Consider the following 18,578-nt stretch of genomic DNA (forward strand, 5'->3'; position numbering starts at 1 on the left):
CCTACCTTCTGCAACCCACAATGACCCTGGGTCCATGCTCCCAGAGGGATAGAGAATGGGAAAGCTATTGGGGAGGGGGTTGGATATGGAGATTGGGTGGTGGGAACTGTGTGGAGTTGTACCACCCCATCCTACGGTTTTGTTAATGTCTCCTTTCTTAAATAAATAAATAAAACTTTTTAAAAAGCTGATATTTCTCCCCCCAAATATATATATATATATTTGGCACAAGTGGTGAAGCAGGTCTGCAGGTGTCTTTCTCTCCCCCGTCTCCCCTCCTTTCTTGATTTCTCCCTGTCCTATCCAACAACAGCAAAAACAACAATAATAATAACCACAACAATGATAAAACAACAAAGGCAACAAAAGGGGAAAAAATGGTCTCCAGGAGCATTGGATTCATGGTGCAGGCACCGAGCCCCAGCAGTAACTCTGGAGGCAAAAAAATACATATATATTTTTGGGGGAGTAGGGCAGTTAGTGCAGCAAGTTAAGTGCACATGGCACAAAGCCCAAGGACTGGCCTAAGGACCCCAGTTCGAGCCCCTGGCTCCCCACCTGCAGGGGAGTCGCTTCACAAGAGGTGAAGCAGGTCTACAGGTGTCTTTCTCTCCCCCTCTCTGTCTTCCCTTCCTCTCTCCATTTCTCTCTGTCCTATCTAACAATGATGACATCAGTAACAACAACAATAACTACAACAACAATAAAAGAAAAAAACAAGGGTAACAAAAGGGAAGATATATATATGTATATATATATGTGTATATGTATATATATATATATACTCTTTTAATTTTGATGAGTGAGAGACACAGGGAAAGATAGGGACAGAGAAGGACCAGAGCACTGTCCAGCTCTGGCTTATGGTAGTACTAGAGGTTGAAACTGGGTCCTTGGAGCCTCAGGCATGAAAGTCTTTCTACACCAGTCTGCCATGTCCCCAGCTCCAGGGTTTTTTTTAAAGAAGTATTTATTAATAAGAGAGGAATTATTATTATTATCATTAATAAGAGCATCACTGTAACACGTGATTTTAAAAAATATTTTGGATAGACAGAGAAATTGAGAGGGATAGGAGAAATAGATGCCTGAAGTTCTTGCCTCCAGGGTTATCGATGGGGCTGGGCGCCTGCACTACAAATCCACTGCTCCTGGAGGCCATTTTTTCCCCTTTAGTTGCCATTGTTGCTTATTGTTGTTATTGCTGTTGTGGTTGGATAGCACAGAGAGAAATTGAGAGAGGATGATAAGACAGAGGGGGAGAAAAAGATAGACACCTGCAGACCTGCTTCACCACCTATGAAGCGACACCCCTACAAGTGGGGAGCCAGGGGTTCGAACCGGGATCCTTCACACCAGTCCTGGGGGTTTGCACCATATGTGCTTAACCCACTGCGTTACCACCCAGCCCCCATGCCTGAAGTTCTATTTCACCACTTGTGAAGCTTCCCCCACCCTGCAGGTGGGGACTAGGAGTTTGAACCCCGTCTTTGAGTGTTGTAATATGTATGCTGTTCTTTTCTTTTTTTTTTTTTTTTGCCACGAGAGCAATAGGTGTTCTTTTTTTTTAGCCACTACACACTGGCTACGGAAGAAGGGCAAACGCTAGAAGAAGCAGCCACTAGAGCACTGATCAGCTCTGGCTTAAGGTGGTGTGGGGGATTGTTTTCTTTCTTTTATTGTCCTTTTTGTTGCCCTTGTTTTTTTGTTTTGTTTTTTTTTGTATTTATTACTGATGTTGTTGTTGTTAGGACAGAGGAAAATGGAGAAATGGAGAGAGAAGGGGAAGACAGAGGGGGGAGAGAAAGATCGACACCTGCAGACCTGCTCCACCGCTTGTGAAGTGACCCCCCTTCAGGTGGGGAACTGGGGGTTCAAACTGGGGGCTTGAACCGGAATCCTTAGGCCAGTCCTTGTGCTTGGAGTCGCGTGTACTTAACCTGCTGTGCTACCGCCCTGTACCAGGTGTTTTACAGCCTGATCCCAGCACGTGTGATGTTGGGGACAGAACTCAGGACCTCAAGCTTGAGAACCCATTTCCCACTTTCCCACCTCCTGGGATGCTAAACTCTATTTTTTTGTTTTTGCCTCCAGGGTTCTCACTGGCGCTCAGCACTACAGATCCACTGCTCCTGGAGGCTATTTTTCTCATTTTGTTGCCCTTCTTGTGGTATTATTGTTGCTGGATAGGACAGAGAGAAATCGAGAGAGGAGGGGAGACAGAGAAGGGGAGAGAAAGATAAGACACCTGCAGACCTGCATCACCACCTGCGAAGCGACTCCCCTGCAGGTGGGGAGCCGGGGGCTCAAACTGGGATCATTGTGCCGGTCCTTGCACTTTGTGCCATGTGCACTTAACCCGCTGTGCTACCGCCCAGCCCCCTAAACTGTTTTCCTTTTATTTTTTTGCCTCCAGGGTTATTGCTGGGGCTCGGTGCCTGCACCACGAATCCACCGCTCCTGGAGGCCATTTTTTTCCCCTTTTGTTGCCCTTGTTGTAGCCTTGTTGTGGTTATTATTGTTGATGTTGATTTTGTTCGTTGTTGGATAGGACAGAGAGAAATGGAGAGAGGAGGGGAAGACAGGAGAGGGGGAGAGAAAGATAGACACCTGCAGACCTGCTTCACCGCCTGTGAAGCGACTCCCCTGCAAGTGGGGAGCCGGGGGCTTGAACCAGGATCCTTACACAGGTCCTTGTGCTTTGTGCCACATGTGCTTAACCCACTGCGCTACCGCCCCACCCCCAACTGTTTTTCTTATATCAATCCTCACCTCTTGATTTATTGACTGTTTGTACTTAACTGTCTTTCAGTGACAATTGCAGCGTAGGGCTGGCCCCCACAAAGGGAGGGGCAGGCTGAAACTCTGATAGAACCCCACTATCCAGTAAGGTAGAAAGCCACACCTCCAGTGGGCCTGGGGGAAGACTCCAGTGGGGCAGGAGTTAATCACTGCAGTTGGGATAATGTCATGCTTGAGTAGGCTTCCTGGGTCACTATTCTCAAGAGGGGCACATCACCGTTCCTTGGCATGAAAGAACCAAGGGTGTAGACAAGGGTCAGTCCCAGGGGCAAAGAAGGTACCCTGCAGAGAGAAGCTCAGGGCCCACTGTGTGTCTCATCTGATTGCATTTGGCCGGGCATGTCCACAAAAACTCCAGGCTGAGAGAAAGGGGGACAATGGAACATTCTGTCTGCCCCACTTACAGGCCTAGCCACAACTCAGAGGCCCCACCCCCTGAGATCCACCCCAAGATCCAGGAAGCAAAGTCAGAGTAGCATGTCTACAAAAGGGTTTATTTCCTCCCAGTCATACTACATGGCCCATGTACATTCTGAGTTGGGAGTGCAGGAGAGACCCTGACTACCCCACTCCCCTAGAACAGACATCCCTGAGTGGACACCCTGCCCAGTCCTGTCCTTCCCTCTGTGACCCATGCTGGGTCTCAGGACTATAAGCAGACAGGGCTCAGAAGACAGGCCTGGACCCAAAGTCCCAGCCATACCCCAAAAGCCCTAAGGTTTTCTTGTTGCCCTCTGGGGTAGGGGACCACTTCTCAGAGGTCAGAGGCTAGGCCCAGCACAGGCAGTGGGTTGTCCAGAAAGCCCAGATGCTCCTCCAAGGTTCAGCTGAGGTAGGAGCCTGAGAGCAGAGGTGCGGTACAGGGAGTGAGAGATCGTCTGGGACACACACCACAGCTAAGGTCACAGTGGTCACCAGGAGTTCCCCTCCAGGTAGAAGGCCAATGTGAGAAGCCACATCCAGGGTCCTCAGGCATCCTCACTGCCATCCTTGGGGCCCATGGGTCTTCACAGTGCCGTCTCCTTGGAGACTCTGGCCCCTGGCTGCCGGGGAGGCTTGAAGCTGAGCACCTCTTTATACGTGACACCTGAGGAGAAGTAAGAGAGATGTCACAGGGGAAAGGGACACCATCAGCCACCAGAATCAGTTCACACACTGCACACCAGTTGCAGGAGCCAGGAGTCCAAGACAGGATACTGGACAGGCCATGAGGCCTGAGAATCCACTAGGAGCAGGAGAACTCCAGGCCCAGTGCACAACTTATCAGCCCGACTTACAGGCTCAACCCCAAAACATCAAGGTCAGAGGTTACGGCTGGTTGAGTCCTTTTGTCCCATACCTGCAACTTCAACGCAGACACACCCCTCCATCCACAGGGAATGTCAACCTTGACAGGGCACCTGTCACCCAAGCCTGCTATTCTAGAGCGATCTCACAGTGTCACATTTATCTCAGGGCAAAAAGGACACCCGCCCCCACTTTTCCACCCCCAGGATCCAGGACAACTCACCCCTTTCCTCATCCAGAATTTCTACAAAGACTGAATTACATGAGGAGAATTTTCACCTACAACAGATTCCCCTTCCTTTGCCTGAGGAGCCTGCCCCTGAACTGTGTCCAGAGCAGGCATCCTGAAGCAAAGGCAGGAGAGGCCTCTGTTCCCCTAGTCTAGTCTGTGAGGGCTCCCATATATCCTCACATCTGCCTGGTCAGCACAGTGCCCGCCCGGGAAAGACCAAAGGCCCACACAGAGGCCCGTCCGGGAAACACTGTGTAGAGCCGGCATTCTGTGGATTCTCTGGGCCCCTGCAGTCCCCCAGGTCCTTCACTGTACCCAGGGGCCCAGTCACACAGGAAACGTGTGCATGAGGCCAGTGCTTGAAAGCTGCTTTTCCCATAGACAGAAGATAAGAGCGTGTGGTCTCGACGTGTGGTCTCGACAGGGGGCTCCGTCACAAACTGCTCGTGTCCAGTATGGTCTGTTGTTCAAAGCAAAAGCTCATGGTGGTTTATGTGGGAAGGGACCACAGAAAGGATTTTGTGGTGTGTGGGTTTCTGTTATTTTGTTGTTGCTGTTGATGTTTTGTTTTTCAGCAGAAATTTTTCATCAAACCCAACCTAACTTACAAACTCAAAACACAGCTTGGGATAAAGGTGGGGTCCCTGCTGGTGGCCCCAAGGAACCCAGTCACCCTGAGGAACACAGGTTTGAGAACTACCACCAATGTGGTCCCAAACCCATGTGCAGAATCAAAGCTCTGAGTCTGAGGCAGAGCCAGGATGGGACTCAGGACAAAGTGACAGGCACATATCATGCCTCAGTGGCGCTCGCTGCACTCCAGGCATCAGCGCAGTCTCACTCAAGTTCTGTAGCCCTGAGAGTAAGACCTCGGTCCAGCCCTGATGTCCTTCCTGCACTATGAAGAGAGACCACAGGTCAATTCCAGCACATTCGTGGCTTTTGGACTACACAGGAGTGAGGCTGAGGACAGGTGCCAACCAGCACCAAGCTAAGAGAGCCAGTGTGAAGTGCTCAGAGGGAATGAAGGGGGCAGGCAAGTATGCTGAGCAGGAGGCCCTGAGGGGTGCTGGGTAAACCTCATCCTGCCTGCAGGACATGGGCTGTGCAGGTGTGAGGTGAGGGCACATGTCTAAGAGGTAGCACATGGGTTCAAGGTTGCAGGTGGCCTGTGCCTCAGGCTGGAGCAGGTGTGGGCAGGGACATGGGGCCACACTGTCTGGCTGCAGAGTAACACCCACTTTCTAGAACCACCTCACACTCTTGTTGCTCTAAGAATATCCTTCCTTTTCTCTCTTTCTCTTATTTATTTATTTATTTATTTATTTATTTTTTGCCTCCAGGGTTATTGCCGGGGCTCAGTGCCTGCACCACGAATCCACTGCTCCTGGAGACCATTTTTCCCCTTTTGTTGCCCTTGTTGTTTTATCATTCTTATAGTTATTCTTATCGTTGTTGTTGGATAGGACAGAGAGAAACTGAGAGGGGAGGGGAGACAGAGAGGGGGAGAGAAAGACAGACACCTACAGACCTGCTTCACCGCCTGTGAAGCAACTCCCCTGCAGGTGGGGAGCCGGGAGCTCGAACCGGGATCCTTACACTGGTTCTTGCACTTTGCACCATGTGTGCTTAACCCACTGTGCTACCGCCTGACTCCCCTTCCTTTTCTTTCTACTCCCACCACCAGAGGTCACCTTTGCCAGGGAGCCAGCCAGCCAGTAGGCTGCCTTCTGAAGTCAGGTGGGTTCCTTCTGAGGACTCAGGATGCTGAGTTCTGCCCTCAGGGCCCACGGTCTTCAGTCACAGGCCCTGCCCTGAGCCCCACTCACGCTTCCACTCATCCAGCGTGCGGTCCATGGCATCAAAGGACTCGTCATACTGCTGGGCCTGGGGCTCGTCTTCTGTATCTTGCAGGGACTCAAAATAGGGGTGGGTCAGCGCCTCAGCTGCTGTCACCCGCTGCTCCGAGTCCAGCACCAGCATCTTCTCTAGGAGGTTCACAGCTGGGGGGGGTCAAGCCTGGTCAAGGGAGGGGTCTCACCCAGTACCCTAGCTTCCCCACTCACTGACCCATGTTCCCATCCCCAGCCCCAGGCCATCCCTACCCAGAGGGCTGGCATTGGTCAGGATGGAGGCAAAATCCTGCTTCTCCAACTCAGGGAGGCCCTTCATGTAGTTCTTGGCCTGTGTGGTGGGGAGAAAGAGTGAGGGCCAGTCTCCGCCCTGCCCCACCCCCGCCCCACCCGCTCAGCTCCCCACTGACTTCCACACTCTGCAGCCTTTGCACAAACTCCTCAGGCGGGGTGCCCGTCACCTTCATGATCTCCTTCAGCTGGTCCAGGTCTGGCTGAGGTCAGGAGCACAGCATGGGAACAGAGTGGGGCTCACCCACCCACCTGGCCTGGGGACCCTGCTCCAGCCTGCTCCCCACAGGTGGAAGAGAAGCTGCCCTGCCCCCACACTCCCCCACAGATGGAGGATACGGTCGTTGCCCTTGAACAGCGTCTTTCCCGTGATCATCTCCGCCATGATGCAGCCCACCGACCAGATGTCCACTGAGACAGAAGCCCCCACACATCAGAGCTCTGTGGACTGGGGAGGGCAGGAACACAGGGTACGGGGGTGGGAGGCAGGGACACAGGGGCTATCTAGCCAGCCACACCCTTGCTCAGTGCCCACTCCAGCCTCCCCAGAAGCAGCCACCATGGGGCCTCCCAAGAGATGGGAAGGAGGCAGGCAAGCGTAGCCTAGGCGGGGGCAGGGGCGGGGACGAGGGCTCCCACCTCTGGGCAGTTCCTCACCTGTCTGTGTGTATCGCATCCAGTTCAAGATGACCTCAGGCGCCCGGTACCACCTGGTCACCACATACCCCGTCATCTCGCTGTCTGCCTGCCTGGCCAGGCCAAAGTCCAGGATCTGCAGTCGGAATGAGGAAGGTGGGGCAAAGGGGGCTCCAAGAGAGTAGGTAAGGGGGACCCCAAGAGACTGGGATCTCCTGTCAACCACCCCGTGGGTTTCTCCCCATGGCAAGGGCACCTAGTCCACCAGTGTTGTCTCCTCCATCCTTAAAAATCTGCACCCCAGTGGGACTTCTCTCCCTGCTGACACCCAGTCTCAACACTTTTTTATTGTTGTTGTTAAGATTTTATTTATTTACTAATGAGAAAGATAGGAGGATTTGTAGTTCTGGCACCAATCCCCAGCAATAACCTGGAGGCAAAAAAAAAAGGGGGGGAGGGGGCCTGGGTGCTAGTTCAGCCGGTTAAGCACACATGGCATGAAGTGCAAGGACTGGCATAAGGATCCTGGTTCGAGCCCCCGACTCCCTACCTGCAGGGGAGTCGCTTCACAGGCGGTGAAGCAGGTCTGCAGGTATCTTTCTCTCCCCCTCTCTGTCTTCCCCTCCTCTCTCCATTTCTCTCTGACCTATCCAACAACAACAACATCAATAACTACAACAATAAGACAACAAGGGCAACAAAAGGGAATAAATAAATAAACATTAAAAGAGAGAGAGAGAGATGGAGAAAAAGGACACTGCCTAGACAACTGGGGGTGGGGAAAGGGGTCTCTGCCTGCAACTAAGCAGCCCAGCTCTGAGACTGAGACCACAGGAGCCCAGGCAACAGGCAGGTGGCGACACACACCTTCAGCTCACAGTCCTCATTCACCGCCAGGTTACCAGGCTTCAGGTCCTAGGTGTAAAGACAAGGTGACCATTGCAACTGCCTGCCAGGGTGGGCCAGTGGCACCCCCCCAAGAGGGCAGGTTTAAGCAGGGCGACATATACATGCCCACTCCGCCCTGTCATGCCCTTTACAGCTAAGAAGCAAAGAACCAGGGGCACAGCCCCTCGCTTCCCAGGCAGTCAGGAAAGGCCAGGACTTACCCTGTGGATGATACCAGCAGCGTGGATATACTGCAGGGACAGAGAGAGGGTCAGCAGTGGTCAGTTCACTGAGCTGCTGCCCTCCCCCTTCCTGCAGCCCTCCCCCTTCCTACAGCCCTCCTGCAAGGCCCCACCTTCAGCCCCTTCAGCATCTGGTAGACAAGAAACTGGATTCGGTCTTCACTCAGCTTCTCGTGCTTCATGAGCTTGCCGAGGTCTGTGCCCATGAATGGCATCACCAAGTAGCTGCAGGAAGGTGGGTGTAGGCAGCAGTCGCACCACTGGATCCAGCCGGTGGTACAGAAACGCTGCCTAGAGAATGCCTATCATCCCCACCCCGCCCGTGAACACAGCAAGACCAGAACAGCAGGAAGATTCTGGCCAGGGAGGGAGAGCAGCAGGACATCTGGGTTGGAGAGGAAGGTCAGGAAGTGGGGGTAAGAGAGAGACAGAGGGTCAATACTTAGCACCTCAAGACAGAGGCCAAGGTCAGATGACAGAAGCCTGTGGGTCTTCCCACACTCCCCAGACCCAGTGTATGGTTCTTGGCCGATAGCTATATGGGTCCAGGAGTGGCTGCCCAGGTCCCACAGGGCAGGCTCAACCCAGCAGAGGCAGCTAGGGGTCCTCCTGGCCATTTCCCGACCCTGCCCACACATTTGGTGCCAGGGTCCCAGAACACAGGACCTGCCAGTTAGAAAATACCCAACTGCCCAGGCACGATGAGAGGAGTAGACAGTGATGTGGGGAGGGAGAGGGCACCCAACCCTCGCTCTCCAGAGCCTGGCACCTACAAGTCTGTGAAGTCATCCAGGGTCTCGTCAGGAGTGAACACATCCAGCAGTCCAATCACCTGGGGAGGGGTGAAAGAACGAGGTGAGGTGGGGAGCAGGGTGTTGGGCAGGCCCCAAAGACTGGCACTGTGCTTCAGGTAGGAAAGTCCCCTCAGAGCCAGCCCATCTTCCCCCCCCAACACACACAGTCCACTGAGCCTGGCTCTGCCTATCAGCAGTCGCGCCCAGGCCTGGCACACATGTCCACAGGCTATTTTTGGATAGTGACAGCCCAAGTTCCCTGGGGGAGGGGCAGGCTCAGGTCCTACTCAACTCCCAGCTGTCCAAGAAGCTCCATTCCCTCGGCCCTTCCTCCCCTTCTTCCTCTCCCCAGTGGAGACATCGGGGACCAGCCAGAGTGGGGAGTCTCCAGGGGAGGAGAGTCAGAGGGACCGGGGAGGAGAGTCAGAGGGACCGAAGAGGAACTCAACAACCAGGTGAAGGGGAGTCACCTAGAAGGGGTTTAAACAGATAGGTACTGAAGACTCGGTGGGAAAAACATGAGCAATGAGGGCTGGGCGGTGGCACAGCAGGTTAAGCGCACATGGCACAAAGCACAAGAACTGGTGTAAGGATCCCAGTTCGAGGCCCCGGCTCCCTACCTGAAAAAGGGTCGATTCACAGGCGGTGAAGCAGGTCTGCAGGTGTCTATCTTTCTCTCCCCGTCTTCCCCTCCTCTCTCTATTTCTCTCTGTCCTATCTAACAACAACTATAAGAACAATAACAACCACAACAAGGGCAACAAAAATGGGAAAAATAGCCTCCAGGAGCAGTGGATTCATAGTGCTGGCACTGAGCCTCAGTGATAACCTTGGAGGCAAAAATAAATAAATAAATAAATAAGTAAAATCTGAGTGATAAAGTAGAGGGACAGCTAGAGATGCTGCAGCCACTAGGGCCAGAACCCAAGGTGAGGGTGGAAGAAATGAGAGGGTATCATGTAGGGCCTAGGGGCGGGTGAGGCCTGAGCACTGGTGTGTGAGCCGCAGTGAGGAAGAGCAGGAGTCTCATTCAGCTTGATGCTCAAGGCCTGAAGTAGGACTAAAGTGGAGGGGCGTGGGGAGCAGGTAGGGGTCTATGCAATTTCTCCACCTGCCACTCCGTTCAGCCTCAGAGTCCTGTTATTCCCCAGGAAGACGCAGCAGTGCCTGCTGCCGGTGGGTGACGGCTGGGGGCCCCACCAGCACAGTGGACAAGACCCCAGTGCTGGCTGGGGGAATAGGTCTCAGGAGGGGGCTCGGCCTGGTCAGGATGAGAGGTGATTGGACAGAGCCTTTGCGGGACAAGTACGTGGATGGAAGAGAAGGTAGATAAATAGAGCAGGTTGGTGGTTGACGAGGTGGCACAGTGACTGGACTTACAAACATGGGGTCCTGGGTTTGATCCCCAGCCCCAAATATACTAGAGTGATGCTCTGGTTTGTTCTCTCTCTTTCTCCCTCTCTTCTCCTTCTATCATTAACAAATAGTGGCCTGACAGGAGGCACAGTGATAAAAACTTGGGCTTAAAAACACAAGATCCTGAGTCTGATCCCGGCATTACATCCATCAGAATGAGGCTGTTTCTCTCTCTCTCTCTCTAGTGTTACTGAGGAATTGTCAATCTCCACTGCCACCATATGTCAGAGCTGATCAGCGCTCTCATAAATATAATAGTAATAGCAAATAAATACAGAGAAAAGGTGGGGCTAGACCGTGGTTCAGCCAGTTGGGCAGACATATCATGCTCAAGGACTCAGGTTCAAGCCCCCACTCTCCACTTGCAGGGTGATACTTCATGAGCAGTAGAGCAGATCTATTGGTGTTTCTCTCTTCCTATCTTCCCCCAACACCACCACCACCATCAATTTCTCTCTGTCCTAGCAAATAAAATAGGAAGGGAAAAAAAGGAGGGGGGGTGGGGAAGGCCACCAGGAAAAGTGGATTCGTAGTTCTGGTAGGCACAGAGCCCAAACAATAACCCTGGTGTAGGGAGTCGGGCTGTAGTACAGCAGGCTAAGCGCAGGTGGCGCAAAGCACAAAGACCGGCATAAGGATCCCGGTTCGAACCCCGGCTCCCCACCTGCAGGGGAGTCGCTTCACAGGCGGTGAAGCAGGTCTGCAGGTGTCTATCTTTCTCTCCTCCTCTCTGTCTTCCCCTCCCTCTCTCCATTTCTCTCTGTCCTATCCAACAACAACAACAACAATAATAAATACAACAATAAAACAACAAGAGCAACAAAAGGGAAAAAAAAAAAAAAAAAAAAAAAAAAAACCCTGGTGTAAGGAGAATAAAGAAAAGGGAGAGTGGGCAGAGGGTAGACAGCATAATGGTTATGCAAAGAGACTCTCAATCCTGAGGCTCCAAAAAGAAAGAGAAAAGGGGGGAGTCGGGCAGTAACACAGTGGGTTAAGCACAGGTGGCACAAAGTGCAAGGACCAGCATTAAGGATCCGGTTCGAGTCCCCAGCTCCCCACCTGCAGGGTAGACCCTTCACAGGGTCTGCAGGTGTCTGTCTTTCTCTCTCCCCATCTTCCCCTCCTCTCTCCATTTCTCTCTGTCCTATCCAACAACGATGAAATCAACAACAACTACAATAATAACTACAATAACAATAAAAAAAAAAAGGGCAACAAAAGGGAATAAATACTTTAAAAAAAAAAAAAAAGGAGAGAGGGAGTAATCTATACTCATGGGACTAAGTCCAGATGTGGCCAAGTACAGCTGGGTGGTGGAAGGTTGGGGTTGAGTTAGTGTTCAGAATGAATACATTATTTATTTATTCATTCATTCATTTCTTTTCTTTTTTTTTTTTTTTTTTTACCAGAGCACTGTTCAGCTCTGGCTCATGGTGGTGCAGGGGATTGAACCTGGGACTCTGGAGCCTCAGGCACAAGTCTCTGCAAAACCATTATGCTATCTAACCTTCGCCCAAGAATGAATACGTTCTGTCCAGGAAAGGCCAAATTCAGGGACAGGAAGTCTGAGAGAATGGCTAAGGAGGGAACCCAGAAGGAGGACGTGTTTCCTGGCAGTCAAGGCCTTGTTCTCTTGGGGGAAAGTGGCTGGCTCTATAGCCCTGACCATCTCAGGCACATGACTAGCTAGGGCCTGGGAGCCTGGATCATGAACCCTCAGACGGTTGACACAGGAGATATTTGTGGGGATGGGAGCAGAGGCCACTGTCCCAGGAGGAAGTGCATCACGAAAATTCCTCTAGTACAGTTGAGCTTAACCAGCAGAATCTGGTTCAACCCCCTGAATTATATGTGCCAGAGTAATGCTCTGGTTTCTGTCACTCTTTTTCACACATGTCTCATGAGAAACTCCCTATCTCATTTATAATACATAAATCCCCCCTTTTTTAAACTTAAAAAATTATTAATAAGAAAAAGGAAAGAGAAAAACCAAAGTATTACTCTGGCACATGCAGTGCTAGGGACTGAACTGGGGACTTTATGCTTGAGAATCCAATGTTTTATCTACTATGCCATCCCAGATGGATAACACAAATCTCTTTTAAAAAATGATTTAGGGTGGTCCGGGAGGTGGCGCAGTTGATAGGGCATCAAATTCTTGAGCATGAGGTCCTGAGTTCAATCCCCGGCAGCACACGTACCAGGGTGATGCCTGGTTCTTTCTCTCTCCTCCTATGTTTCTCATTAATAAATAAATAAAATGTTAAAAGAAATGATTTAGGGTGGTCCAGGAGGTGGCACAGTGGTAAAGCTTTGGACTCTCAAGCATGAGGTCCCGAGTTTGATCCCCGCAGCACATGTGCCAGAGTGACGTCTGGTTCTTTCTCTCTCCTCCTATCTTTCTCATAAATAAATAAAATCTTTTAAAAAAAATGATTTAGAGGGAGTTGGGCGGTAGCACAGTGAGTTAAGCGCAGGTGGCGCAAAGCACAAGGACCGGTGTAAGAATCCCAGTTTGAGCCCCTGGCTCCCCACCTGCAGGGGAGTCGCTTCACAGGCGGTGAAGCAGGTCTGCAGGTGTCTATCTCTCCTCCTCTGTCTTCCCCTCCTCTCTCCATTTTGCTCTGTCATATCCAACAACGGCAACATCAAAAACAACAGCAATAATAACTACAACAATAAAACAACAAGGGCCACAAAAGGGAATAAATATTTTAAAATAATAATAATAATTTAGGGAGTTGAACGGTAGCATAGCGGGTTAAGCGCAGGTGATGCAAACTGAGAGGACCGGCATAAGGATCCCAGTTCGAGTCCCCTGCTCCCCACCTGCAGGGGAGTCGCTTCACAGGTGGTGAAGCAGGTCTGCAGGTGTCTATCTTTCTCTCCCCTCTCTGTCTTCCCCTCCTCTCTCCATTTCTCTCTGTCCAATCCAACAACGATGACATCAGTAAAACAACAATAAAAAGGGCAACAAAAGGGAATAAATATTTTTAAAATAATAGTAATAATAATTTTTAAAAAGGGGGTTGGGCAGTAGTGCAGCGGGTTAAGCAAACATGGCATGAATTGCAGGGACCAGTGCAGGTATCCCAGTTAGAGCCCCCGGCTCCCCACCTGCAAGGGGGAGTCACTTCACAGGCAGTGAAGCAGGTCTGCAGGTGTCTTTCTCCCTCTCTCTATTTCTCTCTGTCCTATCCAACAACAATAACTACAATAATAGTAATAACAACAAGGGCAACAAAATGGGAAAACTGGCTACCAGGAGCAGTGGATTCATAGTGCAGGCACTGAGCCCCAGAGATAACCCTGGAGACAAAATAATAATAATAATAATAATAATAATAATAATAATAATAACCTGAAAAATCAAATGAAATGATTTGGCCTATAAAAAACTAGGGAAAAAGAGGGTCTAGATTCAAGTCCTAGAACACCACCCGAGATCACGGGGGAGGAGGGAATCCACCAACTATGGAGTGGCGCCACACTGCCTGTCTTTGTCTGGGTCTCTGTCTAGGGCAGGAGAGGGGGGACAAGATCCACATCCCTCCAACAACCCTCTCCCCCAAGGCAACCATGGGTGTGTCTTAGAATTCAATAGATATAAGGTTAAGGAGATAGCATAATGGTTATTCAAAAAGACTTTCAAAGGCCCCAGGTTCAATCCCCAGCACCACCAAAACTGAGCAGCAATCTGGTAAAAAAAAAAAAAGGGGGGGGGGAGATGGTGGCACACCTGGTTGAGCGCACACATGGCAGTGTCCAAGCCCATTTCCCACCTGCAGAGGGAAAGCTTCACAAGTGATAAAGCAGGGCTGTAGATGTCTCTCTTCACTCTCCCTTACCTTTCAACTTTTCTCTGTCTCTCTACCCAATAAAACAAATGGAAGACAAATGGGGGCGGGCGGTAGCACAGCAAGTTAAGTGCACATGGCTCAAACGCAAGGACCAGCATAAGGATACCAGTTCAAGTCCCTAGCTCCCCACCTGCCGGGGGGTTGGGGTGGGTTGCTTCACAAACGGTGAAGCAGGTCTGCAGGTGTCTATCTTCCTCTCCCCCCCTCTGCCTTCCTCTCCTTTCTCAATTTCTCTCTGTCCTGTCCAACAACAATAACAATAATAACAACAAGGGCAACAAAAATGGTCTGTAGGAGTAGTAGATTCCTGGTGCAAGCCCCAGTGATAACCCTGGAGGTAAAAAGAAAAGAAAAGAAATGCAGTTTATTTTCATCAAGTGCTAATTTTTAAAGGATTTCATCTGTGTATTAACAAGAAAGACAGGAAGAGAGAGAAAGAACCAGACATCACTCTAGTGGTACATGTGCTGCCAGGTATTGAACTAGAGACCTCATGCTTGAGAGTCCAATGCTTTATCCACTAAGCCACCTCCCAGACTACTCCAGTGCTAATTTGTAAGCTGATAATTTCAGGTGGACTTCAGAGTGGGGTCAGAAGAGAGGACTGGGGGATCAGACGGTAGCACAGCGGGTTAAGCACACGTGGCGCAAAGCACAAGGACCGGCATAAGGATCCCAGTTTGAGCCCCCGGCTCCCCACCTGCAGGGGAGTCGCTTCACAGGCGGTGAAGCAAGTCTGCAGGTGTCTTTCTCTCCCCCTCTCTGTCTTCCCTTCTCTCCATTTTGCTCTGTCCTATCCAACAATGACGACAATAATAACAATGATAATAATAACCACAACAACGGTAAAACAACCAGGGTAACAAAAGGGAAAAAATGGCCTCCAGGAGCTCAGACAATAACCCTGGAGGCAAAAAAAAGGAGAGGACTGGAGGACCACAGAGGCTGCCTAGAAAAAGGTGAAGTAAGAGGCAGGAATAGATAGCATAATGGTTATGCAAAGAGACTCTCATATCTGAGACTCCAAAGTTCCAGGTTCAATCCCTCACACCACCATACCACCATAAGCCAGAGCTGAGCAGTGCTCTGGTAAAAAAAAAAAAAAAAGTGAAGTAAGAACCTTTTGCAAAGTGGCCTAGGCAGTGGTGCAGGAGCTTAACTAATGAACTTCTAAACAGGAGATCCTGTGTTGGGTAGTATGCCAGCTCCCCCTGGCTTCTGCTTAACCAAGCACCGGTATGCCTGTATAGGGATTGGTTTGATCCCACTCAAAGATGTGGTCTATTTACATAAATCACTTTTACATTTACATAAAGCACCACCCTCCCTCCAGGGCATTGGTGGTTCAGTGGTAGAATTCTCACCTGCTCCACCCCCTCTCTTGTCACACCCTGATTTTCACCAGTCACTTTTCTCTCCACCCTCCTTATGTCACATCCTGTTCACACCCTACTTGGGAAGTATATATGAAGACAACATTGTTCGTTTTAGTTAGTTTTTTAGTTTAGCTTAGCTGCGTCCAGCATGAATAAAGAGATACTGCATACAACCCAGCCATAAGTTCCGGGTCGTCTGTCTCCCGTCAGTGAAGCTAAGCCCGACAATCCTGAGTTCAATCTCTTGCAGCACATGTGCCAGAGTGATGCTCTGATTCTCTCTGTGCCATCAATAAGTAAAAAAAAATCTTTGGGGGCCAGAGAAGGACTCCTTGCAGAAAAATAGCTCCTCCAAGGGCTGTGCGGTGGTCACAGGTGATTAAATGGACGTGTTACCATGAGCAAGGGCCTGGGTTCAAGCTCCTGGCCTACACCTGCACAGGGAAAGCTTCACAAGTGGTGAAGCAGTGCTGCAGGTATCTGTCTCTCTATCCTCCTCCCCTCTCAATTTTCTCTGTCCTATCAAATAATTTTAAAAACTAATGAGTCAGTCAGTTAACTAATTAAAATGACCCCTCCCACCTGGAGCATCTTCTCACCACTGTGGGTTTCTGTTGGAGGCATGGTTTGGGAGATGTTCCCTGACCAAACGAACCTGAAGACGCCCAGAAAACCTTGCCAAGAACTGCCCCAGGGGGGCCAGGTGGTGGCGCACCTGTTACAATGTGCAAGGACCCGGGTTCAAGCCCCCAGTCCCCACTTGTAGGAGGGAAGCTTCACGAATGGTGAAGCAGTTCTGCAAGTGTCTCTCTCTTCCTCTTCGTCTCCCCACTCCCCTCTAGATTTCTGCCTGTCTCTATCCAATAAGTAAAGGTAATTGACAATGATGATGATGATGATGATGATAATAATAATAATAAAAATAAAAGGAGCTGTCCCAGAGGGGATGTCGCTCTAGAAGTGCTCCAGTCTTCTGGGGAACACTGCTTTGCCCCACCGCGCCCAACAACCCTCCCCTGCCCCTTCCCCAGAGGGTGGCGGGCTGGGGGCTGGAGGAGGGCGCAGCCTCACTCACGTTGTCGTGGCGCATGTGCTTGAGCAGGCGCAGCTCTCGGTAGGCGCGCTTGGCGTACAGCTCCGACTGGAAGGGCCGGTGCAGCTTCTTGATGGCCACTTTGACGCCGGTGCGGCTGTCCACCGCCGAGCTGCGGGACACAGAGCTCAGTCGGGGGTCGGGGAGCCCTCCCCGCCGGCCCCCCGCGCCCGCGCTCACCACACGGCGCCGTAAGCGCCCGAGCCCACGGGCTGTAGGTCCCGGTACACGGCGCGCACTTCCCAGGCCGTCTTGGTCACCTCCTGGCGGTAAAAGCCCCTCCGCGCCGGCGGCGGCGAACTCATGGCGCGCCCGGCACCGCGCCCCAGGGCGGGGGTGACCTCCCGGGCCCCGCTGCACGCGCCCGAGGTGCTCCCGCTCGCCGCCCTCGGGGATCCCCGAGCCGCAGCCCCCGCCACGTCCGACCGCCGAGTCCCGGGAGCGAGTCTCCTCCCCCGCAGCGAGCCAACCGGCCCCGGCGGCGCGCACGTGACGCCCCCGCCCGGCCTGCTGCCCCTCCGGAAACCCGAGGCGGCCAGGGGGGTGCGGCCGGGGAGGAGGAGGAGGGGGGCGCCTCGGAACCCAGGCTGAGCTTCCCCCACCGGCTCGGGGCGCCTTTGCAAGAACCCCGTGGAGCCCCGGTGTCTTCTTTGCTAAGCAGCCCCCAGGGCGCTGGGCCACTTCTGCGCAGCCTGAGCCCCGAGCTCTGTCCCCAGTCCCCTGCACTGAGCGCTGCTCCAGATGTCCACTCCCATCCCCACGGTGCCCACCCCCCACATCTCCCCAGCACCTGTCTTGCATACATCCCCCTCTCCGTGTCGGGGGTAGTAGTCTCTTAAACTTGGGCCCTCCCTGTGGGGTCTGACCCCAGATCTCCCAACCTGAGCCTGGGCTTTGAGCACCCTCTGCCCCCTCCTCTCACCCACTGGCAGGTGGAAGCTGACTCCAAGCATTTCCAAGTCTCTCTCCCTGTCCCACCCTTGACCAGGTTATACCCTGCTATTTGGCCTTCAAACCCTGGCCACTATCCTAGAAACTGCCAGAACAGGGAGTGGGGGACATGGACTGCCTAGGTCAGCACTACCCTCTCCTCAGGGTGGCACGTCATCCCGGACCGGTGGCTCCTAGAGGTGGGAGCCCTCAGCCCCTCCCACATCCTTCCCATCAGGGCCACCCCAGTGTGAGGAAGAAGTGAGCGAAGAGGGGGCTCCTCCTCCTCCTCCGTGCCCCGCCCACCCGCCATGAATCAGCAGCTCAGCTCTGCGGGCTGCCAGAGCAGCTTTACACCTGGGCCCGGCAGGCTGTGCCCAGCTGGGGACTAGTCAGCGCTGACAGCCTGGGGTCACCGGAGCCACAGCTACTTGAGCCCCTTGCCCTTCGTGCCCTGGCCTGCCTGCAGCACCCCTTTCCTCCTTCAGAAGGCAACCCCCAGCTCACTCCTCCCTATGGTGGCTCCCAGGACCCATGAGGGTCTGTGTCAGACCCCCAGATAGGCTATGTCTCAGTTCCTCCCCGACCCCCACCCACATGGGGGTTTGCCTAGGATACCCCCACCCACATGGGGGTTTGCCCTCCTCCAGCTTCTGGGGAGGGGGGGTTCAACTCCCACGTGCTCTGTCCCTGCAGCCCGAGGGCAGTGGGACAGAATGGCCATGTCCTGGAAAGACCCCTGCTGATTCTTTGTAGAGGCCACTTCCCTGGTTGTCCTGAGCAAAAATGTGTGTGGCCCTCCTTCTCAACAAGGAAGGAAATCCCACCCTGCCTGGCTGGAGAACGGTATGCCTGTTCCCAGAGAGCCTCAGCTGCAC

At 52.3% G+C, this 18,578-nt stretch overlaps 1 protein-coding gene across 1 annotated transcript; it reads right to left on the bottom strand.

The window, feature by feature from the left end:
- Positions 1-3,275: 3,275 nt before the first annotated feature.
- MAPK12 (mitogen-activated protein kinase 12) lies at positions 3,276-18,477 on the bottom strand. The gene is made up of 12 exons (XM_007519375.3): positions 16,951-18,477; positions 16,753-16,882; positions 9,005-9,063; positions 8,345-8,456; positions 8,211-8,240; positions 7,969-8,016; positions 7,123-7,237; positions 6,805-6,876; positions 6,585-6,664; positions 6,427-6,505; positions 6,151-6,324; positions 3,276-3,889 (listed from the first exon to the last, which is right to left on the bottom strand). The coding sequence occupies exons 1-12, from the start codon at positions 17,073-17,075 to the stop codon at positions 3,810-3,812; spliced, it is 1,104 nt and encodes a 367-aa protein (XP_007519437.1). The 5' UTR covers positions 17,076-18,477; the 3' UTR covers positions 3,276-3,809.
- Positions 18,478-18,578: the final 101 nt, after the last annotated feature.

Source organism: Erinaceus europaeus, chromosome 4 (genome assembly GCF_950295315.1).
Source record: "Erinaceus europaeus chromosome 4, mEriEur2.1, whole genome shotgun sequence".
Lineage (NCBI taxonomy): Eukaryota > Metazoa > Chordata > Mammalia > Eulipotyphla > Erinaceidae > Erinaceus > Erinaceus europaeus.

Bases quoted from the DNA above. Each gene is read 5' to 3' on its own strand.
- MAPK12 (XM_007519375.3), bottom strand. From the start codon at position 17,075: ATGAGTTCGCCGCCGCCGGCGCGGAGGGGCTTTTACCGCCAGGAGGTG. The intron at 7,238-7,968 runs GTGTGTGTCGCC...TTCCGACTGCAG, and splicing joins ATGAGGACTGTGAGCTGAAG to ATCCTGGACTTTGGCCTGGC. The intron at 6,506-6,584 runs GTCAGTGGGGAG...CCCACCACACAG, and splicing joins AAAGGCTGCAGAGTGTGGAA to GCCAAGAACTACATGAAGGG.